This window comes from Syngnathus floridae, chromosome 16 (assembly GCF_059516105.1).
Source record: "Syngnathus floridae isolate MCC-2025c chromosome 16, RoL_Sflo_1.0, whole genome shotgun sequence".
In the NCBI taxonomy this organism is placed as follows: domain Eukaryota; kingdom Metazoa; phylum Chordata; class Actinopteri; order Syngnathiformes; family Syngnathidae; genus Syngnathus; species Syngnathus floridae.
The window spans coordinates 8180557-8204907 of record NC_142428.1 but is presented as its reverse complement, the minus strand read 5'-3'; the positions used below and the strand labels follow the sequence as shown (position 1 = coordinate 8204907).

Below are 24351 nucleotides of genomic sequence, written 5' to 3'. Positions count from 1 at the left end.
TAGCAGTGTATGATTCTCTGCATAGAATAAAGTAACGGTTTTTCCAAAAACTAACTCACCCCATCTGAATATTTGCAGGTTGGGCATAGTAAATTCTCAGAATCGACTATGCTCCTTTAAAGTTTCAAGTCCTGTTTCTGAGACCTTTGCCTATTTGTTCCAGGGCTTTACTAAAGGTGCACATGGACATGACTAATGAACATTAAAACAAACAATTACAAAAAAAACCCGCCAAAACCCAGAATGGAAGTGGACTGGCACTAACATCATCTCACAGCTATAAGCTACCGTGATGGCAACCTGCTGGCCTGTTTGCATCTTGAACCGCAAAAACCGCTGGGAACACAAAAACAGAGACAGAGCATTCCTACCAAGGAAGGAGCATGTACAAACACCACCCAACACAACTACTAACAAAGAGGATTTCATAATTGTGTACGTGTAGAGGTGAGACTGTAAATAAAACTAATGTTGTGCTATGTAAATGATTTATGATCCCACCGGACACTTCACTAAATCCAAGTTAACGTCTGTACTGAGCTTATGCCTTATAACCCTCCTGGCTAACTTACTTACACCAGCAATAACCTCTGTTTACAAAGTGACCAGACTGAAGCATGTTCCGTTTGTACTTTTAACCATTATATTTTGATTTTGTGTGTATGTTGGACAAATTGGTGCTCAGTGTTGCTCTCTTGCCGGTTTAGTGTAGCGCAGTTGTTGTTGTTTTTTTAAAAGCTTTATTGTGCAAGAACATGAGCTAGGAATAGTCATCATAGGAGGAGAAGGAAAAAGGGAAAATGATTAAAAGTGGTTTTCTTATAGGAATAAAGTTGTAATATTGAGTGAAAGTTACATAAACCCAAAAGTTTCTAGAAGGGCCAGCGGCCTCTTGAGATTAATTGCATCAAATAATTAAATATTTGTTGATTAATTACCCCCAATTAGATGTTTTTAATTTATTTACTGGTGTTGATTTTCCAAACATTGACTATTTCATTCTCAATGACATTATCCTCAACAATTAAATTTTGGTTGCCATTTTACAACTTTATTCCTGCCAAAAATGACTTTTAATGCATTCTCACACATATTCCATTTTTTTTCTTGTAATATTTTTATTTTATTCTCAGTATATATACTCTTTTCTTTTCTGAGGCTAATACTCCTTTGTGTAAAAGTGATCACAGGGCAGTTTACAACAAAACTATGTGCAATACCATTTGATTTTTAATTTGGCCGCGTATTTTCTATAGCCAACACCTACCAGCCTGAACCAGAGGTAGCGTCTTTATCCGTGGAGCCGGCTGGAGCAATTGAGACAGTACAATCATCAGGTTACACGCGAAACCAGCGAAGAAAGCGATCGCTTCCAAAAGGCGATACAGAGACACTAGCATCATAGCTACCAAGTGGAGTCCTTAGAGTGTAGTATTTACCTAACGTTGATGATCCATTTATGTGAGGAGAAAATGCTATTCAGAACATATGTATATGGGTTTGATACCCATAGTTATATTGAACGTATATTGTTTTGACATGAGAACTTAGCAATACAAGGTCACTCATCACGCTTAGTGCTCCTTTTTTTTTTTTTATCTGATTCCAATGTTGAATGCATTTATCCTGTAAAAAAATGCAGAAAGTCTTCCACCAGATGGTCTTTTAATTCAGTGTAAAGCTGTTGTAGGAATTCCATGAGATTAAAAATGTCTCATAATTCTATCCCGTAAAGGTTTCTGCATCTTATTTGGCCTATAAAACCAAATAACAGTCTGACTTGTAATGCAGCAAAACTTTTTCATCCAATGTTTTTTTTTTCTGCTACCAGATGTGTAATTTGCATGTTTGTGTTGTATAATTTACTGAGAATTTGTAAGTCAGAATATAGTTGTGTTCTATCAATGCAGTTAGATTTGGATGCAAGACTATGGGTCATAGAATTGCTGTTCTCATGTTTTAACTGCACATATGTTGTGAATTCCCCACAGCCTTATTTTCTTATTTATTTCTCAAAAAAAAAAAACAGAAGAGGCATTTTTCAATAAAACTACTGAAAATGTTGCTTTTGTGTCAGCTGACTTTTCATTTCTGCCCAAAAAATGGTAAAACAAATTCCTCAAGTGGGAGTTCTCTCATTTGGGTTTAATGGTTCAGATTTTTCATTTTGAGTGACATAAGTTCATTCAAGCCTTAAGAAATATGCCTTATTTTTATAGTCAGACATGTTCAGCCACCTCAAATGTCAGGTCATGTCAGTGCAACAGGAAAAGAGAAGCAGGAGTGTGAAAATAAATATTCCAGAACTATCCTGATTTGCTTCACAGTTGTCAGAGTAGCTTTCAGTCTTTTGAGCTAATAAGCTCAGACTCACATGAGGACACCGCAGAAATTAGCTGGAGCTGATGCCGAACCTGGAAAAACATTTTCTCGAATCATTTGGGCTTAATGGAGGGAATATGAGATACACAAGGGAAGGAACAATTTATGCAGTTCCTATTCAGATTAAAGAACAAAAAGCCTGAGATATGATTGCAATAATAAATAGGGTCGCCACCCAAAGCTCTGAGTCATAATTACTTGCATTAATTTGTGATGAGCGCAGCACGATGGAGCAAAAACCTTCCCCCATTTTTAAATGATTTCTTTCATCAGGAATTAATGGATTTAAATGAGATGTATCAAAAACTGTTCCAGGATATCTACATCATATTTTTCAAATCCAAACTACAAGTTGTTCCCTTCGAAGGAATCCCTCTAGAGCCCAACACACTTTCCCAGCCGGCTCTACTATGCCATCACGCAACCCTGGAAAATTGCTTCCAGTATCCTCTGACACTCTGTCGTTAAGGCCAACTTGCTGTCGTCAATATCTTCACAACAGGTCACCTTGGTGACCCCCTTGAGCTTGGGAAAGAAGAAAAAAAATCACCCAGTCATTCTGACTGTCTAGAGAAGTTGGCTCTAGAACGGTAATCTTCTCAGTAAGGAACTGTCAGATGCTCAGAGCATTGTGATAAGCCACAAGTTATTCTGGCTCTTGCCTTTTCTTGCACACGAACAAAATAAATCCCACAGGTTCCCTGCTTAGATGTGTAGGGAACTCATCGACATTTTAAATAGCTCTTCATGACAGTCAGTGCCACCACTAACATGCTACTGTGTGAAAACATTTGACTTCATGTTTCTTTTTCATGCTTAATTAAAACAATGCTGAATTAAAGAAATTAGAGATCATTCATTAGAAAACAGCCAAACCCAAATTTTCGCTCCGAAATATTATCTCCATTCCTGGTTGGGAACCTTTTAGGTAGATCTTTGTGAAAGGACTATTATTCCAGTATCACTTGTAGGTATAGTACAGTAGGAGTGTGCACAGCTGGTTCATGTTAGACATAACACAGGAGGGAGAAAACCTGTCAAAGCATTTGCCGTGCAAGGAAGATCCTGACATGAAAATAACAGTTAAGAAAAACTGACTGCCGTAGGTCTGTAGTTTGATATCAGTACAGTATCTTAAATCAACAGTCACGTCACCCAAACAGGCCTCCGAGGCAAGCTATCACTTTCTAAATACATACAGGAGTCAGCGACGACAAATTGGAGATGAGAGAGTACAATGCCATATGGACATAAGGTTGTACAAAGTACGATGTTGACGGCGAAGGTACGATCCAGCTAAGATCTTTAATGGAGACCTATTCATGGTACCCGATCATCACCAACACATGTGGTGACAATTATATTTCCTCCATCCATTTTCAACTGTTTATCCGAATTCGGTCGTGACTTCACAGTCCACCTCCAGTGCAGCCAATTCAGTCGATTGTAGATTTCAACAAATCTCAAGAATCATCTAACCGAATCTATCCATTTTCTGTTCCACTTGTGCAGTGTTGCAGGGAGCCGAACAAGCACGGTCGAGTGACTGGTGAGTCACAGGGCAGATCTAAATACAGACAACCTTTCTTTCACGTTTGCGTAAAAGTAATTAGATGAGTTGGATTCTGTTTGCTGTTGGGGTTTCCACTTTAAATCCATACGAGACAAGTTGTTGGAAGTGATGTTAAAAGATGCTGATTATGTCACTGTTAGGAAATATACGAAAATGCCATTGTCTCCTTTTTCCATCGTAATTCTATTGTGTTTCCCTCGAAAGTTATTTTCATGGTGCTTTATTTTTCCTTTGTTGACAATCCAGCATGCATCTGCGATCACTTTGTGGCAGAAGGATTCTATCGGGTGTCTTCGGAGTCTGTGGTTGGAACTCCCTGTTTTGTCTTGAATTGTTCATTCACATACAGCAGACCACATGTCGCTTCCTCTGCATCCGTGTCTGTTTAGTTCTAAGAAATAATTCATAGTTGAAAGAAACAGCTTGTGGGGAAATTCAAATCTTATTAGCGTCTTTTCAATGCAGTGCTCAGCTTGAAGCTTCCAGAGGTTGGACGGCTGGATGCTCTCGCATGGCATGGAATGGATTGGGACCAGACTGTTCAGTTTGTCTTAGAAGACATTTCGACTCTCAAATGTTTCATCAGTTTATGCGACAAGGCTTGGTTAGTTTTGGCACCAGCCAAAATTGGTGCGGCAAACTCAGCTAATTTTGCTCCAAATTGGCTGGAATTGGGTCAATTGAGAACATCCACTGAAAAATTGGGGTGTTGTTTGTTTCTTCCATGCAAAGCATTCTTTGTTACCATGCTGGGAAAGAAGAATATATTTGTTTATTTTTTTACACAGTCAGGTGACCCCTTTAAAATGAATAAAAGTGAATGTGAGTGCTGTACATCAGGGGTCCCCATTCAACGGGCCGCGGACCGGTACCGGTCCGCGGGTCACTTGGTACCGGGCCGCCAAGCTGCACAGAAAAAAAAAAGTTTTTTTTTAAATTTATTTTTTTTCAATTAATTAATTCACGTCAAGATGCTCGTCCCGGTCACGTGACAAGTTCATGTCTCGTCCCCAGCCATTCCACTACGTGTCTGTTGTCATGGTTTCTGTCTGTGTGCTCGCCCCTCCCCTCCTGTGTGCCCATGATTAGTTTGATTATTCTCACCTGCCTCTTGTTACCTGTCGTGTATATAAGTCCTGTCTGCCCCTCACACCTTGGTGGAATCATTGTGTGTTGTTGTCTTTTTGGTTCCTGTTGTCTAATGTCTTTTTGTTTCACGGCTTTCACGGAGTCTTTTGAGTTTGCTTCAATTAAACCTGGACCAAGCTGCACTTGGTCGCCCTGCTCCATCCAATTCCGTGACAGAAGCCTTCAAAACTGCTTCCGCACATGGACACCAAGCATCCTTGGTCCAATTCAACGTAATAGTGAGTTTTATTTTTATATTGCTCATACTTGTTTTTATGCCAGTCGACTCATTTTATTTCATCGTATTTATATATTTTAAATGTAATTTTATTTATATACGTAAATGTATTATTTATTTATATAAAGGCCGATCCACAAAAATATTTCTGATGTATAAAAGTTACATAAGATACACCTGGAGTAGTGCAATGATACATTGATTTCTTGTACTTTTAGTGTTTGGCTTGCACAGTTATGAAGGATTCTTACACAATGTTTCAGTTTGTAGTAGATTCATATCTCTATGACAGGACACATCTGAGTATTTAAAAATAGCTACAAAAATTTGATTGACTGTCGAGCTGTGTTGTAACAAAGTTAAGACACTGCGGGAAGTTTGATTTTGTCTCACTGTTAAACTGCAAGCATATAATGAAGATTTAGTGTCAATTCATATGCACCATTTGAGGCTGATGGAATACAATGCCAATATTGCGAACTACCTATCACACGTTCTGTCACGCCAGACTTAAATTAGGTGAGGTATTACATCCCGACGGAGACTGCATTTTGCTATGTATTCATATTTTAAAATTAATTCCAAATTTGTGTCCTTGGCTGATATACTGTACAGTGTATATAGTTCATGTATTTTCAATGGGGCAGTGCGGTGGACATGTTTTTATTACTCTAAACCTGCAATTAGACAATGAAATGCAGCATTTGGGACAATCTGTATAAGGCCAGTATAATACCCGAGTACACGATTTACAATGGGTGATGATCATCAAGTAAACAGTATGATTGTATAGGATTTGACTTGCCTCAAGTAACAACGTATTAAATCTGATTAATTCCAATCAAAACCAGAGAAGGAATGCCCTTTTGAACACGAAGGGGAGTGGACTCGCCAATGGGCAAGTGTTCAAGATGAATGCAGACAATACAGTAGGTTTCCATCCTATGCGTTGCCAAATACAACAGCAGAGCAGGACTCCCCTTTGAATGTGTCAGAAGGAGAGCCAACAACTCTGACTGACCTCATAAAAAAAAAAAACTACTAGTGGGTGTGAATTTTCTCTTTGTGAAAAATGGGCAGTCAGCAATCGTAATCCACTTTTTGTACTATTTTATTGATGTTTAACACATTCCCATTCACAAGCTGGCTTTGCTATGTCTGTGAATGTACGTGTGTACAAAAGTTCATATTCTAGAATGTATTTCATTGTTCATCAAGTTGTGTTCACACAAAGCAGAATATACTCTGGTGTGTTCTGATGATCAATTTGACTTTGAGCCTCAACTTCACCCCAAACTACTTACTATTGACGCAATTTCCATCCATCCAATTTCTACAGTCAGCGGTATCAATAATGATGTGATGATGAACTGAGATTCAACTGATTTGCTAATCCCAAAACCACAGTGCGTTCCAGTGATGTCACAATGAAGATGAGTCTTATTAAAAATGTCATGTTTGGTTAGCCTGATATATGGGGGGGGGGGGGGGGGTATATCTTAGCAGCAGGTCTTTTTGCTACGTGAAGAAAATTTGCCCTGGCTGTCCCCTTAAAGCAGATGTGCGCCACATCTGGCACATCACATGACTGATCGGCCCTCATATTGATCATAAAGTAAAACTTTAAATATGCAACATTTTCATTTTGAAAGTTGTGGTTTTGTTTTATGAGCACACTCTGGATGCTCGTATAAGTGAGGTAGCAAACAAGAGCTACTTGTGTCTGAAGTGTTGCCAACTTCACTAAATTTGATGACTTTTACGACCCAAAAAATAAAATGACAAAAGTGGTCCTAATTTCAGAGGCATTTTTATTTCCTTCACAATGGAGGGAAGAGAGCCAAGAAGGTTTGACTGCGGGAACCCCTGAATCATCATAGTTCAAATATTACCCAGTAAAACGAATTTGCAGGAAGTCACAGTCTGGATGGTTTATGTGACGAAACCTTTCTGCTGTCAATTTGACCCCCCCGTGCCTTTCATGGGTCCTTGCAGCATTCACACTTGAGCGGAAGTGATTTGATCTGCAGCAGAGTTCCTTTAAGAACGTTTGAAGAGAAAAAGGTGGTCCTGGTCCGCTTGTATGGCGCATACCAGGATGACATCATTTAATAGTGTTCACACTTGAGAAAACAAAGCGTGCTGTCAAAGCAATGACTCCAAAGTTTGTTTTGAATGAATCAAACAACACACCCTTAGGTGTTGATTCCTCGACTGCACATGTGCTACAAGTCCTGGGAACATACTTCTGAAAGTTGCCAATGCTCAAAAAAATAGCGTGGACCTTGACTTCTTTGGATCGAATTTATGTAGGCTACAGAAGATTCCAGCTTTGACATAGTGAATAAAATAATGAAACCAATGTTTTCTTGCTTTGTACCCTAAAGCACAGGTGTCAAACTCAAGGCCCGGGGGCTAGATACGGCCCGCCACATCATTTTATGTCGCCCGCGAAGACAAATTGTGCATCAAATTCGTGTGTCATGACTAGAATTGCAAATTGTCTTCACTTTTAAAATATATTTTTTGAATATTTGACTAGTTTTTACTCATCTGATTTGAAAAGAGTTATTTGTCAATTTGTTTTTTTAGCGTTTACTGTATATAATATGAGGTGCTCATACATTTATTTGGGTTGACAGTCATAATGGCCCTCCGAAAGAAGCCATGACTTCAATGCGGCCCGTGAAAAAAATGAGTTTGACACCCCTGCCCTAAAGGTTTGAAGATCAGTCAAAAGTTGCATCCAGCAGAGAGCTGACAATCTTCAGCCTTTCCCCGCCCGACCTTTAACCTTAACTTCATCTCTACATCTCGGGTCGGATATCCTTTAAACTCTCAGTGGAATCCCGGTTGCTTCACAGCTCTGCCCTCTGTGACAGGAAGTATCACAAAGAACACAGCTGTGGAGTTGGTTGCTCGAGGGCCAACAAGTGTTTGCTCGACCGAGCCCGCAACAGTGCAGAGTTTGCAAAATGTTTGACCTCTTTAGGGCGTCAGCTGAGAGGGTCTATTTATTGTGAGATGAGGGTGGTCTCAGACGCTTTGTTTGTTAGGTTTCATGGGGGCGACGCCCACGTAAACATGTAACAGTGGGTGAACATTATGGGCAGGCAATGAAATATGAAGTTATGTCATCATCCCTTTTGTCTTTGTGCCTTTTCTCTTGTAGCGAACTCAAACATTAGACATCATTTGTGTTAGTCATCTAACCAATTTACGAGCATATTTTTTTCCCAAGAGTGCACCACAACGCTTACTTGAAACAATCATTTCCAGCTTTTAAAATAGTTCATTTGGTTTTATTAGAAGTCAATTATTTCATCACTTTTTCCAGTGTCCTGAATTTAAGATTTGTGTTGTGCCAGACAGCCTTTAGTTGGCTTATTTTCACCAAACATATCAGATAGGAACATATGTCAAGTGATCTTTCTCATCTCTCTTCAAGTTGTCTTTTTGTAAAATTGTAAAAGTCTCCAGATATTGGCTTGAATGTTGACATTTTCTGTCGTGGTTATTCTCAAGGTTTCTTCCTGAAGACTTCCAATTTTCCTTCCCTCTCTTGCCAAAATGCTTGCTCATGTGGTTCTCTTCAATGCATGTGTGACCAGCTCCATCTTCCAAATGCTTTGAGATCATCTTTAACATAAATTGGAAATAAATCTCCTCCTCTTGACATATTTTAGACAGATTTATGAGAGCTCAATTTTTAATCTAATAATTATTTTTAATTTAGGAGTTAATGCAGAGATTACTGTCAGTTATCAGGATTGCCTTTGGATCATCTGAGGCTTTTGACCAGACAGTACTTCGATCCAAAATGGAACATTTCCAATCAACAAATTGAATGAGAAAATAACGAGACGAGATGAAGAGCAGAGCTTCCACGTTGGTTTCCAATGACATATTTGCACGAGTGGTGCTGTGTGTGGGCCATGGACAGTCAGCACTTTGCTCCTCAAGAGGCCGGTGAGGAAAAAATGCTTATGAGGGTTCCACATTGCGCTGAGTCACTCCTTCCTTGCATGGTGACGTGAAGAAAACCCACTGGAGTTTCATCCTCCCCCAAGGCCTCAACAACTGTCAGAGCAGCCATCATTCTGACCTCTGACCCCCACCCCTCCCGAAAGACTGTGACTCAAATCCCAGTAGCGTCTGTGAATGTTTGTAAGAGGACAGGAAAAGCCTCCAGTTCTGGGAACGACAAGAGAGATGATTTGTGTGTGCAACTTAAATCAATTTTTTCAAACGCTTTGTAAGCTTGCTGGAACCTGTTCACAGTGCTTGACGAAGCATTTGGAAATCTCAGGAGTCATCATAATAAGAAAAAGTCAGCATTGATTGATGTGAAATTCAATATAATATTCAAATATTACCCTCAGTATGAAGTGAACTCAAAAAATATATATACAAGTTGCTTTGTATGTCCCTAAAAGACCGTAGTGACAATTTTTTTTATCAATAACGTTTGAACGTGTCATGTGTAAGTGATAAAAAAGAGACAAAAAACCCTCAATATTAGTAGCATGTTTGCTAAATTAGAAGATGGGATCAACAATTCAAGAAGACTGCCTCCTAATTCCACCCATCCTGTTGCAGTTAACAAGTAAGTACAAGCCAGATGTTTAAAAGGAGCAGCAGTCATTCACTATGACCCAGGTTGGTCATTTACACTGAAGTCATTTCTGAGAGCGTCCATGGAACATGTCAACTGAAGGTTACAAAACACATCGTCCATCATGACGCACACAAACACACACACACACTTGTGTGGTGGCCAGGGTTGGTCACTCTCCGGCCGCACCATATCTATGAGAAAATTTTGATACTGTGTGAATATAATTTTATAAATCCTTGATGGTGGATTTTATGGTAAACTATGACGACTCAGTTTCAGAGGTGGTTATGAGCCTGCAGAATTAAAAGCTTGTGGCTACCCGTCAAGACGCTTTGTCACTCTGGCCGCTCCACAGAAACTCCCTGTCCTTACACACACATGCATACAAACACACGCACAAACACACACACATTCTCACGAGGGTGACTCAGAGTTTCCATTCTCGTACTTCAAATTGCTGATGAAGTGCGTGGCTAAAAATGATAACGGTGTCTGTACGTGCACATCCAGACACAACAACAGCTGAGGTATATTGTAAACCATTCACGTTCCTCCTTGTGCATGATGAGTAATTCCTCCCTCAGACTGTGAGTCGGAGTTTTATACATGAAGTATTAAAGGCTGATGTTCTTTGGTGTGGGAGGAAAATTCCAAGCGGAACTTTTCTGATGTCGTTCCTATCACTGATGGCTTTCCCAGACCATCACTTAGGACTCTGCTTCGTTTGAGGGAAACCGGATGACGGCCTTAGGTGTTGCGGTCTTCCGACTCCCGCCCTCATCTCCCCTCCAAGACGCAAACATCCATCCGTCATCAAATAACATGCAGGGGGAAGCTCTTCTGTTTCCAATTTGAACCACTGACAAATGTAAAGCGAAGAGAGAGAGCGAGTAGGACCGACATGTTGGGATGAATAGTAACGTGAAAATTGACACATCCGTCAAATTACCAATCGCATTCACGTGTTCGAACCCCAATTCCAGAGCAGTCCGTAATAACATCCTTGTAATTCACTGCAAAGAGTGCAATTAGGGCTGACACGTAATGGAGTCATAAATCTTGTGAAGAACAAGGGCCTCTTTCTACTTCTTGATTTACAGTTTAGGTCAGACACAGAAACACAGGCCAGATTCAAAGCCACCAGTCTAGTGCCTATCATCTACAAATATGGATATAATTACAACCAACTACAAATTTCCAAAGAGTTGCGTGTGAACGTTGAAAGATGCTGTTGTCAAAAAGAACTTAATTGAAACATCACTAGCATGCAACAATTGCTAAATACAATGCAAATATGCCTCCTAGGGGTTGTAAGTAGAATTATGATGTAAAATAAATCACATTGATCGCCGAGTTGTGACCCTCCTCCACGAAGTATTCCCGACTACTGCTGAACAGGACATGACTCGCCTCGCCTCTGCTTAACTTGCTTCGGCACTTTTATATTTCAAATACATAAGTTATGTGCTCTTAGGTTAGTCGCATCTATTTCCCAGAAACACGATTTAATCTCAACAGTGGTGTCTTCATTGGTCATCTCCCATGAAGTCCCTTTATGCTCGAACAATGATGGAGGGTACAACCTGACATTGATGTACTGCACCTTGACCTTGGAGTTCACTTTGAATATTTTTTTGAGGTTGTTCTGGGCTCTTATTTTACCATTCGTATTTCTTTTTCTTGAACTTGTCAGTTTTCCTACTGTGGCCACATCCAGGAAGATTTAAGCAGCCATTGTCTAGAATCAGTGCCTGGCCATTTCCAAATGATCAGAGGATAAATGGTATTTTCGCACGATGTCTATAATGGCTTTAACGTCAAAACCACACAGTATCTTTGGCCCTGTGTACATGTCTGAGTCGAGTCCAAATTTTATGTCGAAATTGTGGATCCCATACCGAGATCTTTCATCGCAGCCAGGGGACACACTATTTACTTTTCTGCAAATGTTCCATTTTCCATTTGTTTAACTTGTGTGTTTAACACTTCCTTTGGCTATACATATGCACGATTGTTGTTTTTTCTCGGAATATGTTACATTATATAACCACTGAAAACGATTTGTAGTAATCAGAATTGGCATTGGCAACTACTTTGGGGGTTAAGGTGTAAAATCGTCTTTGGGCCTTTGGTGTATTAATTTTCTGTCGATCATTCATCTTTTGCTCTTCTGACTTTCCCAGTCATGATCATGTATTTAAAAAAAAAAAAAATGGAAAAAATGGAACCACTGATTGTTGTTGCAGAAATATATTCATATCCAGTCACAGCAAGAGTCTGAATTCAGTTCATAGCCTTGACCTTCTTACTTTGCCACAGCTTATTTTGTAATTCTGTCAGTTTATTTATCTGCTCTTTGAATACAGCATTATTTCATCTATTGCTTTCACACTCGAACGCGTAGCCAAAGTAGCCAAAGGCAAGAAAAGTAATCACCGAGCTTGAAGAGATCAGGTTTAATTTTCCTGGCACCTAATTAAACCCCTGATGCGTATCATAGATAGAATAATTTGACATGTTGGGAAAAAGCACGTTTGGGTGTTTATTCATGTGTACACATTTATAAAACCCTCAACTAAAGAAAAAATGATGTATGATTAATACTTATTAGCTGTTGGCATAATGATGAAGCGGAAAAGAGAAAGAGATAATTGAACATTCAATAATATCAAAATATCTGACATTCGGCACTGAGCTGTACTTCTAAGTGCCATGTGTCAATACAATAGTTTTGGAATTTTGAATTTAGCGATTTTGTTTTTTTATTGAATAGCTGCCAAGCATGTGGGTTACAAATTTCACATTAAAGCGCAACATTAACAGTGATAAATGTTAAAAAGGTATAAAAGCATCTATCACCAACCGGGGACCTTGACACGAATGTCGGAATCTCCCCATGAGCCAGGGAAAATTGTCAAATGAAAGGTTTTTCACATCTGAGCTTGGAACACAGAGCAATGGGAAACATGACGCTTGGCAAATAGTTCGACAAAGTTCCAGAGAAATAAAGCTTCCATAGCTTTTGTAATTGATACAGTGATTATTTGGCGGGGGAAGGCAAACAATCTCGGAAAAAAACTGAATTCAGTAGACAACATTCCATGAAATATTCACAGGGGATTGAATGAGTCCATGAAATAAATTGAGATGGTGGGCTCAAATGGGAGGCCCAGCGGGGGCAGGGGAGAACACGTCAGTCAGAAAATACGGATGAGAAACAGGCGGATGCCAGGGAAGGCTGTTTCACGGACTCTGGAGACTTGATGATTACGGCCGCTTCAACAGCACCCCACCTGGTGACTGGGGGGGACTGCAGATGACAGATAAGAATTTGGAGTTGACAGGAACAGCAATACAAAAGTGGACAGATGTAGTGACATCAGCCTGGCACTCATCCTGATTCCAGTTGGCTCAAGGGAAACTGTTTTACTGCCTCACAACATTCTGTAAATCCACTGCTTTTAGTCCAGAAAATGTGTGCTGCAAATCTTATTTTCACTGGGTCAAGGCTTTTTTGAGAGGTTGTTGTTGTCATAAGCTAAATAATTTTCCAGAGAAGCTCATAAATGTTTAAATTATTTGATTTGAGCTGCCGTTTTGGTTCCAGTAGGCACAGGGCAAAGGAGTCACTCAGAGGCCAGTTTCGATTCATAATAGGAGTTGAAAAGAGAATGTGATTCGTCTGCAAAGAGCTCAAAAGTCCACATGGAAAACATTTGACAAGTCTTACATTAAATTTCAGGGGGAATCCTAGAATAAAGGAAACTAAGTTGTGAAAGACGGTAAGTGGCACAACAACTTCGATTCAAAATTACATGGATAGTAGATGTCAACTCAAAGTGCCATTGAATAGTCATCTCCGCAATGAGCTAGATGAACGTTTCAACTGGGACTTGGAGACCATCAGAGTTGCTTCCGTGTCCTTAAGCCATCGACATGAAACTCAAGCCAGAACGATCAGTGGAAAACCAAAGTGAAAACATCTATGAACACATAAAGTAAAAATTCCTGCACTCTGCTTCCAGACTTTGTGTTCATATAAGATAAACTAATCAGCAGCTGGCTGGAGAACATCTTCTCAACTTGGCATTCAACAAATATATGGAATATTTCAGTTTATATACTGCGTCATGAAGCACAACTTCACAAGACACTAAACATTACACTCATTATTACTGTATACAAACACTGTTGTGTGTTTCTATTTAGGGTTATACTGTCACGTATTAGGGAAGTGCAAGTATGAGGGGCTGTGGCTAAGTCGAAACATTAATGAAGCAAAAATTGCAAACAAGGCACTTCTGGTCAAGGAAAAGCTGAAGAAACAGGAAATGAAAAACAGGCACCAAAGTAACAAATAAACATTAAGAAAACAGACTTAGACATGACTTGGGGAGGATACAAAAACAAAACATGCGACACATGGGACTGGTGACAATGACCCAACAACCACTGAAGAGAAAGGAGGGAACGAAATACAAACAGACGAGACGAGGAACACGCGAACAAGACACAAGTGGCTGAGGGAGCTGATTGGAAGACACAAGGGGCGGGGCTAATGAGAACAGGTGGGAACAATGATCAACAAGGTACACTATGGGGTCTATTTTTGTAGATGACGCAGTTGCGCTAGAAAGTAAAAAATATATACCGTATATTCCGGACTATAAGGCACACCCGACTATAAGGCACACCTTCAATGAATGGCCCATTTTAAAACTTTGTCCTTATATAAGGCGCACCGGACTATAAGGCGCACCATTAATGCATCATGTCAGATTTTTTAATCCAAATCAAATCATTCTCCATTTTATCTTTTTTATTTCAGACGCAACAAATTACTTTATAATCAAAAAATAATGATCCATACTCTTTTAGATTCATGATTCATAGTCTTCAGCGGGCCACTTATGATTGATTTCATGACACAAGGCTTCGGGCCAGTTTGAATTTAGGAATTTGGTCCATATATAAGGCGCACCGGACTATAAGGCACACTGTTGGCTTTTGAGAAAATTTTTGGGTTTGTAGGTGCCCCTTATAGTCCGGAAAATACGGTACAAAGAACACCTGGAAAACGTATCACTGAGAAAAGGGACAAGAAAATCACACCAAAGCCCAAATCAAGACCAAACTAAGAACATGACAAATACATACATACAAATGTGTGTGATTATTTTTAATTCTATCGTCGTGGAAATGGTTGAGGGGTACAATGAAGCCAAACGTTGCTAATATTAATTAGTAATCAATTAACTAACATAGTACAAGTTACATGGAATATGGGAGGGAGTTTGAGCCATCATCAACTGTATCTATCGCCATGTGGTGCTTCACTCTTTCTTGCAAACACGCCAGGATTTTCCCATTGCCTTACTTCTTGTTCTGCAGATCGTCAACCTGGTGGATCTTGTTTTTCCTCTGCTAATCTTGCCTTGCGGGTTTCGAAGTCTGTAATTGGTGACATTTGCAAAATGTGTGGTCAATCAAATCATATTTGCAGCCTTGAACTTTATTGTTCTGTTTTTTCCAGGAGTTCTTAGATCCATGTATTAAATATTCATAAACAGCATCATAAAGAGGAAAAATAATTCTAATGATGTCTATTTAGACTCGTTACTGAGGTTAAGGGAATAAGTAAATTGTTTACTTGTGGTGTTGTATTATCACTATTGTTTTCATCAAGTTACAATCCCAGTTAGCAATATACACATGCTATAAACAACAAAGGGTCCATTTATAGAAGTAAATGAGTTACATGTCTCTTTCAGAAACGTAAATCTCAGGTGGTTGAAGAGGAGACAATGGCTAAATACATGGCAAGAAACTCCATTTCATATTTACATCGGAAATCTACCAAAACACTCCCCATGTGTTGCCTATTACCAAATGAAAAGTTGCAGTGTGTCAGTGATGTGAGGGGAAGGTCGAGCCAGGTTTTAGCAGATGTCTTTGGTTTACTTTCTTTGTTCCATCCTTCCCTCACGTAGATTTACCATGAACAGCAAACTGGATGTGATCGGAAAGCGTGCGGTGATAGTGTGCAGCGTGTCTATAAACCAAGCCTTTCTGGCTTCTTTCAGGTTTGTACACAATAATCGCCTTTCTCCAAGACTGACAAAGCATGTCAACAACAGGCTCTCGCGTGACCTGAAGTTGGTTCCAAACTAATCCTGCAGGGATTCCTTTCGGGTAACACCCCTGATATTATTTTACAAGAACACCTGCATAGGGATCATGCTTCAGGACAAGATGATTTCATTTTTTCTGCTTGAAGATCAAAAGTTTGTCATTATGAAAATATGTTTGTCGGGTTACGGAACACTTTGTTCAAGATAAACATCATTAAAAAAAAGCATACCAAACATAAAAGTGGGCCTATTTATCTTAGCAGCATCCCATCCTGCCCTTATTCCTTTTTTGAATTGTGGTAAATTATCTTATTTAAAACAGAACAATAACCAATTAGAAAGCCACTTGAATCTTGTGGCGTTGCTGGACAAAAATACTGTTGAGGAGCAAGTTGATGTGTTGAGTATGTGTTGACATATAAGTATGTGTTGACATATGACACATGTCTCACATGTCCTCAGTCATGATAATAATGACAACAACAAGAGCTTGTAACCACCAGATAAGATAAAAAAAGCACACATTTTTGTTCTTGGTCTTTTCCATGGCACCATGCTATTTCTAATTCTTGGTACTATGAGAGACATCTGGTTTGTGCGAGGAGACTCAAACTTGTCAGTGGACATATCTTTTAAGTATGTGGTGTGCTGGTTAAGTAATTTAGACGATGTTACATGGTATGACAGAAGCAAGGTGATGGTGATGTTTTTTGTAGTCTGAAGGCTTTGTCATGTTTGTAAAGGCTCTTTTTAATAAATTTAGGATGGGGAGAGCCTAAAACAAAGGTATTGGCAAAATGAATCTATGTAATATCAAAATATATGTACCGTACTTTCCGCACTATAAGGCGCACCTAAAAACCTCCAATTTTCTCAAAAGCCGACAGTGCGCCTTATAATTCGGTGCGCCTTATATATGGACCAATATGGATTCGTGGATGAGGACTAATTTATTAAAGTAAGCTTTACGTGTTTATTTTGTGTGCTGTGGGATATTAACGTTTGAGCAACGCTGAGTTATTGATATATTGTTATTGTTTTCACTATTTCGAGTGTTACTATATTGTGATTGCATCAACGTTTGAGCAACGCTGAGTTATTTATTCTATGCGCCTTATAATCTGGTGTGCCTTATATATGGACAAAATTTTAAAATGGGCTATTCATTGAAGGTGCGCCTTATAATCCCGTGCGCCTTATAGTGCAGAAAATACGGTAATTCATACGTAACATTTGTGACTTTATTGAGTTTTTTTCTATCAATGCTTGTCATCATTCATCAAGCAGAATAAAACAAAAATCAATTCAAATGACTTCAAAGTTTGCACCACTGATTGGAAATTACTTTAGAGCAGTGGTTCCCAACCCCAAGACTATTTTCCCCCCATTTTTGTAGCATGGCATATGAATCTCGATTGAGATTTTACATCAGCAAACAGCTCACCACCACCAATCTGCGGAAAACCTGGACTACCATCGCCCAGTGGAAAAAAGATTAGGGACCACTACCCAAGAATAAATCAGTTTTGTCTGTGACCCATCAAGCTATTGTAAGAGCTAGTATCTGTCAATTACATAAAGTGGATGTGAAGTATTTAGCAAATATTTTGCTCCAGGGATAGACTTTTTACACCTTTAAGTTGACAGTGATTTATTTATCCATGCTGTTCCATCCCCGTTGGGAAGGTACATGTGTACCGGCAATTAAATCCGTGTCTGTGCATTCAGGCACTGTCAGCTTGAATTAGAAATCTTCAACCCATAGCTGGAAAAAATTCCACTCTTTGCTCTTCGTTCCCTCAAATTTTCCATCTGCTCTGGAAGTTTTAAGTTCCAACATGCAAGACGTTCTTTCTTTTACCCTATCATTTGTGTTTAAGGGAAAGAGGCCAAAAGATTTTTCAGATATAAGGATACCATACTCCTGTTTGTATACCTCATAGCACCTTCATACCTCAGTCTATTAGAAGGAATTGAAAATATTAATATTTATTTTTAACTTTCTCTCCAACTCACTCTTGTATAGCTTTTGAATTCTCATTTCACAATCTTGAAACAACTCATTTTTTATTTGGGCTTTGGAATTTCCCTGTTACAAGGTTAGTAGGATAGTAGGATCAACCATCGACAAAATTTGTACTAAAATAATATCTGTATCCACATACTTTTAATAACTATAGACAAATGAGACAAGCACTTGCTGAAAGATTAGCGAAAAAGCAGTTTGGTCTAACTGTCGAGTACGTATATTTGTCTTCTTCATGCCATATGACAAGTGGTGCAGGTGATTAATGTTGCACTTCGGAGGCCTGGCAGCTCGCAGTCCCAAACTTTCTGGTGGGTGATGAAACCAAAGCAAAACATAAAGAAGCACGTGTGGACATTTGCGGGGGGGCAAGTAAGAACTGAGGTACCCACACACCCAGAAATACTTTAAGGATTCGTCTTTGTATTTCATGACACGAGGGCCAATAGCACTACTATGCTGAAAGTATAGTAGCTGCCTTAACGAGGTTGTAAGGATGTATTAACAGCTCGTTAGCACATAAAAGTATGACAATGACACTAGCGAGTATTGGTTTCAGAATTGTGAGCAATCTACTCCCTTTTCCCCTGCCTGCCCTTCAAGCAGGGTCTTAAAAGTGCCACTCAGCGTGATCTGAGCCCCACAGCAAGTTTATATTTAAGGTTTAATGGCAACCGCAAACCAAGCTAACATAGACAACCATTGGTGGTCTGAAATTTGTTCTTAGTTGACCTGTTGCTACAATCATCCTTGTCACTTCAGGTCATCAGATTAAAAAATCCCAATAGATTTCTCGAAAGAATTTTTCCAAACACTTGATATGTAATAAAAGTGATACTTGGATGGAAGACAGACTTACATGCTATTTAGTTGACATCTGATCTTTCTTTAAAAGACGTGCATTGCAACCATGCAATTAAAGGTTCAACAAAAATGACCTCAGTGGACGAAAATGTTTGTGCTGTCATGACTTTTTTCTTGATTTTTTTAAAATAAAAATAATAATAATAACAATAACAATAATAACAATAATAATAATAGTAATAATAATAATAATAATAATAATAATAATAATAATAATTCAGACAGCAGGATGTTTTACCAACATCATCAAACCCCTAAATTAAGGATTATGTGTTAGGGAAAATGGAATTTATCTGTTGAGGCGATTTCCATATTTTATCACAGTGTAGCATTACTCAAGTCAGCATTACTTCATGTCAGTTGCTCATCGTGGTGCACACTCCTTACGTTGACTTTCCACAATATGGTGCACAGCTTTGATCTCATAATGTGTTTTATTAACTTCAAATAAAGTTTAAGTTTCCTGGAACTTGGTTTTATAGATGGAAATGGCTTAATCAAGCCACAATAAAAAAACGTGTATTTTTCTGTGTTCCCAGGTGCCTGTAATGGTAACCATGACCATAATCACCGATTCACCGTCATAAATATTTTACATAGATTATTTAAATCACAGGTGTTGAATTCAAAGCCCAGATCTTGCACGCAAAGGCAAATCACGTTTGTCTTCACTTTTAACACCAGTGAGATATAAGATATTGAAAACTTGGTTTTGTTACCCACCAATGCTTTAAAACAGATTGAAAAATAGTTGAGCAAACAATCATTTATTCTCTTCTGATTTCAAAATAAATTATCTGTCAATTTGTTGTGATCATATGGGCTCAGAATCATATGAAGGGACACCATTAGCACTATTTTGTGGCTCGTTAAAAAAAAAACACCCCTGAATTAGCGAAAAAGAACAGTAAAACATAAATTAAATTTGTTCATGTCAGTAGTATAACCCATTGTATTCTCATCCCAATGCTGTCTGCAGTATTTGTTATATAAATGTGAATCACTGCATACCTTGTCAAAATGATGGATTACACTTAGATTGATGAAATGTTTAAACATAAACAAGTAACAAGCTGGCTACAGGATAATATCCCCAGGAAAGGCTTCTGCGATCAAACCTTCAGCAAAATGAAAGGCGCCTTTGTTGGTCTTGTGCAGTTGTCCTTACAAATGGACCGCAGGAACCATACTTTCCATGGTGATGGTCCAAACCTGCGGATCTGCCATGACTGGGGCCCACTACCTGAAGAGAGGAAGGAGTTTTGGTTGGTCTGTATTCTGTGACTCAGAACGTCCACTGCAGTGATTTCCTCTATAAACGTTCACATCCAAGCTAATAAGTCACCGTACAACCTGCAAGCCTATACTGTATGCAGGTTTAAAATTCATACAAAATGTGTACGTTTGTAGTTGTAGGTCTGAATGTGACGCCAACAAGCACAACCGCAGTCATTTTATTTCTGTTGGGGTTTCATTGTAAAGGCCTAGAAAGAGGGAGTGGATGTGAAACTAGTGGGAAGGGGAACAGAAGCATTTGTCAAAGTTGATTAGATCGTTGTTACCGAAAGAAAAAAATATTGAATATATACAAGTTTATGTGTTGTAATGTGCGTCAAGGCATTATAGCAGTTGGAAATAATGTTGTTCATATGTGGTTTATTTACATGCTCCCTCCAAAAGTATTGGGCAACTGAGGCTAATGTTTTTTTTATAATTGCTGTACGCCCCATTCACATTTGACGTCAAAAGAAGAATGTAATACAAGACACATTTTGGCTTTTATTACATTTGGATGTGATATAAAACACCAATATGTTCAAGGAGCTCTCTTTTCAGCTCTCAAAATGTTCTGCTGTCAGTGACAGTTGTTTGCCTTGGTTCATCTATTACTTGGAACGCCAATGGTTTAATTGCCCAATAGTTGTATTGGCCAATGTTTGGCAATTGCTCTGATGTATTTCATCAACGCTCAGCTTAACAAGTTCCAGCAATTTTGCTCTAATGAAAAAACGGTGGGTTCAACCAAAAGAAGCGATCTTCTAAATTGTGTATCCGATCCAGATGCAGAAATCTCTGAAGTTTTCATTGGGGACATCTTCTGCAAAATGGACTTTGAGGTTGCTTGAATATCTTTTTTGTCAAAAGTACATCAAAAGAATTGCCAGACTATTGTTTTTGTTTGGGAACAATGTAGGTTTTTGTCAAATCAGATTTCAGTCCTGGGCTGCTCAGCATCTGTACTAGAATCTTTAAGATTGGACCAACTGTGTTGGTAAATTAAAAGACAATTAGACAAAGAACATTGTCTAAAAGTTTGACCTTTGAGCTTTCACCGAACTGTCTGAAGATATTGTTGGGTTGCTGGGCTGCAGATTTCAATGACACGATGCAGCTCGATGGTAAATACTGTTGTAAACACATCACTGGTTTACATTTCCATAGTGTTTGGAAAACCCTGGGGCCTTGAAGCTCATCAAGTGAAGAAAAAAAAAAAAAAAAGGCACAACAGATCCTCGCACCGATGGGAAAACAATTTCAAAGTGTTGCCAGATGTCGACGTAGACGTTGACCAGCCATCACGTGAAAGGAAATTTCAAGACGAGCACGGATCATATTTGCATAGCAGTTTGTATTGACTTATAGATGGAATTATTTTAATATATATTGGGAACAACTTTAGTTTGGCACTTACTGTACCTTAGATGCATTATCTTACCATTATTATTATTATTATTATTATTATTATTATTATTATTATTATTATTATCGTTTTTGTTGTTATTGTTATTATTATTATTATTATTGTCACAATAATTAAGATAAAAAGTGAAGTAAATTTCTATCCAGGGTACAAATAAGTCACATTTTCAAACCACAGTAGATGACAAAACTCAAATAGTGGCCACGATATACATAATTTTAGTCACTGGGTGCGACCAATGGCATACCCAATATTGTAATTTTATCACAAATATCAAATCTTTGTTTCCTAATCAATGGATAACCTTGATTCTGAATCTACTGAGTCAGCAACAAGACTTGCACTTGAGCATTGACGTTTTTTTGAATTCCTTTTCTTTTTTGTGCATGCTCGGTGGTCACAAAGGTTTTACTGACCTTTCTGTGACATCAGGCACTTTGTCACTTTAGATTTTTGATCCAAATGGAGACTCATGCAATACAGATGGATCTGTCCGGACCGATTCTTTCGGATAGGTCAGGGACTAAACAATGGAACTGAATAATATTGCTCAATGTGATAAAAACCTCAATATAATTAGATTAGTCAAAATATTGTGTCATCCAGTAGAAAACATGTCCTTCAAAGTGTATCTGTCAATTCCTCCTTAATAGCATTGTTTTTGTTGGGGGAAAATGTCTTGGGCCCAAATTGCTACTGATCTTCTCTCTGATCACGTCTCAAATTTTGACTGTCTTTGCATTTAACTGGATGCAGATTTTCCAGTCCACTCTTTCAACGGGGGATGAGCCCAAGTCTGCCAGGGCTGCATCCATTCAATGAAGGCTCCACATTAAGACTATAACCGTCAGCCTAATTCACAACACATGTATTTTGGAGTGCCCAGCAGCGGAAGCCTGCAAGCTGAAGAGACAGCTACTGCATTTATTCTTTCTTCATTAATGTGGAGACTAAACATTTCTTAAAACTCCAGCAAATGTGAAGCATCCTGGGGAAATGGCTTATGTGGCCAAGTGGGTCTCAAGCATGTCCAGCCTCCAATATTTGTCATTTGCTAAAACCTCCCACATAGGGAACATGTGTACTGCTTTTTTGGAGGAGTGTTTTATATTAAATCGTAACTTTTCTATTGCTGATATCGGAAGCTACCTTTACATAAACGCAACGTCAACATGAAAACGATCAATTCCAATATAATGTGTCAGCTAAGTGATGAATCCGCAGATTTTTTTTTTTTTCCGTCTGTATTATGTCACCGATTATTGTTAAGTGTGAGCTAAAAGATGTACCCTGGTCATCATGCAGCATGATGTACTGCCTGTCAGCTTCTGCTGAAAGCAGACCAAGCCATCTAGGTTGAAGCATTAAAATTGTTGGAATGAAGCCACCTTCCTTGCTGATGAACGTTAAAATGAATTATAGTCTATTTTTAAGTCGATTCAGCTATCTCTTGTTTTCTTGGCCGCTGACCCCGGTAGCTTTTCCCAAACCGCAGCACATGTTCTATGGATACCACAGGATATCACTCAAACATGGTGAACAAATAAAAAGCCATTCAGTGCAATGCAGCAATTGTCCTATGGGGGGCCCTTATCTTTTTTTTTATTTATTTAATCTAGAAGTGTTTTTTACATTCTTGGCTCCATATTCATAAATTCCAAGACAGCACAGCTGTACTCAGGTGTAAAAAACGGCATTGCCTGAATTTTGTTCCAACGCAAACCTCAATAGGCTTGTTTGGGAATTTGGTTCATCTCTGCGTCATGCTGGGAATTTATTTTCAGTTTCATATACGCACACATCAGCAAATCGTTTTCTTCATATCAAGAACTGCGCCAATTGAACATATCAGGCTTTTAGTTTTTACTGGGCTCCCAATTGTTCAAAATGTTGTTAACCAGCCTGTATAACACATTTACAGTAATATTTATTTGAGTGTGTAAAATTATTTACTGCTAGTGATTACCTCATGCTTGCCCTCACACAGCGTGCATCTGGTAACAAAATGTTTGTGGTGCTAAAAACTTTAAAAATTGATTTAAAAATGTTCAAGCTTTCACGATTCAATAACCGCAACAAAGAAAAGTTGACATTTGATCAACTATGACGACATGAAACATGCTGGAGAGTCCAACTGCCAAAAGGGGCAATGCTGATTTTATCATCTAAATACAATACACATTAGGATTACACCAAATACAAGATTAAAATTTATTTGTTGCGTGTAGCAGGCAAATAATGGCTTCACCAAAAAATAATTGCTGACAGGTTTTTCTCTTCTTAAACTGAAAAAATACAACTTTAATTGCACAAATAATAGGCCACGACATGGGTGTCCCTTACAAACTTACGGTTTTAAACACATTCCAGAAATTGCATCACAAACAGACTCATTACGGCGTCTGACACGCACACGCAAACAGTAGTTCACAATAATATATACTTTTGTTGTGTGGTGGTTTGTGGCACTGTCACCCAATACTGCCTAAACTCCTCCATATGTCATGCTGGAACATTTTCCTCCTTTTTCCTAACCCGTGGTTTTTCAGAAAGCTTGTATTTCCAGGAGATGTGTTTGAGGCTTGGAACAAACACCAAACGCACCTCAACTGGATTTGAAATTAACTTAATCAGAGACTGATGCACAGAATCAGCAGAAAGTTGAATGCAGCTGTTAAAGGAAAGTTATT

The 24351-nt window shown here is 38.7% G+C and overlaps 1 protein-coding gene and 1 long non-coding RNA gene across 8 annotated transcripts in view; both read left to right on the top strand.

Annotated features, from left to right (window-relative positions):
• Nucleotides 1-2064, top strand: part of LOC148385493 (collagen alpha-1(XII) chain-like) — a 47918-nt gene extending 45854 nt beyond the window's left edge. For 5 of the 6 annotated variants that reach the window (XM_088400392.1, XM_088400390.1, XM_088400391.1 and 2 more), the window contains one exon: nt 1257-2064. In XM_088400392.1, the coding sequence (XP_088256518.1) occupies nt 1257-1405 (149 nt within the window). In that variant the 3' untranslated portion in view covers nt 1406-2064. Of the gene's footprint in view, nt 1-163 lie in introns of all 6 variants that reach the window. The other variant, XM_088400393.1, reaches the window with a different exon arrangement.
• Nucleotides 2065-5183: 3119 nt separating this feature from the next.
• The window catches only part of LOC148385492 (uncharacterized), a 38323-nt gene continuing 19155 nt past the window's right edge, over nt 5184-24351 (top strand). The window contains exons 1-2 of one of the 2 annotated variants that reach the window (XR_015853090.1): nt 5190-5322; nt 16023-16131. This is a non-coding gene — a long non-coding RNA (uncharacterized LOC148385492). Of the gene's footprint in view, nt 5323-16022; nt 16132-24351 lie in introns of both variants that reach the window. The other variant, XR_015853089.1, reaches the window with a different exon arrangement.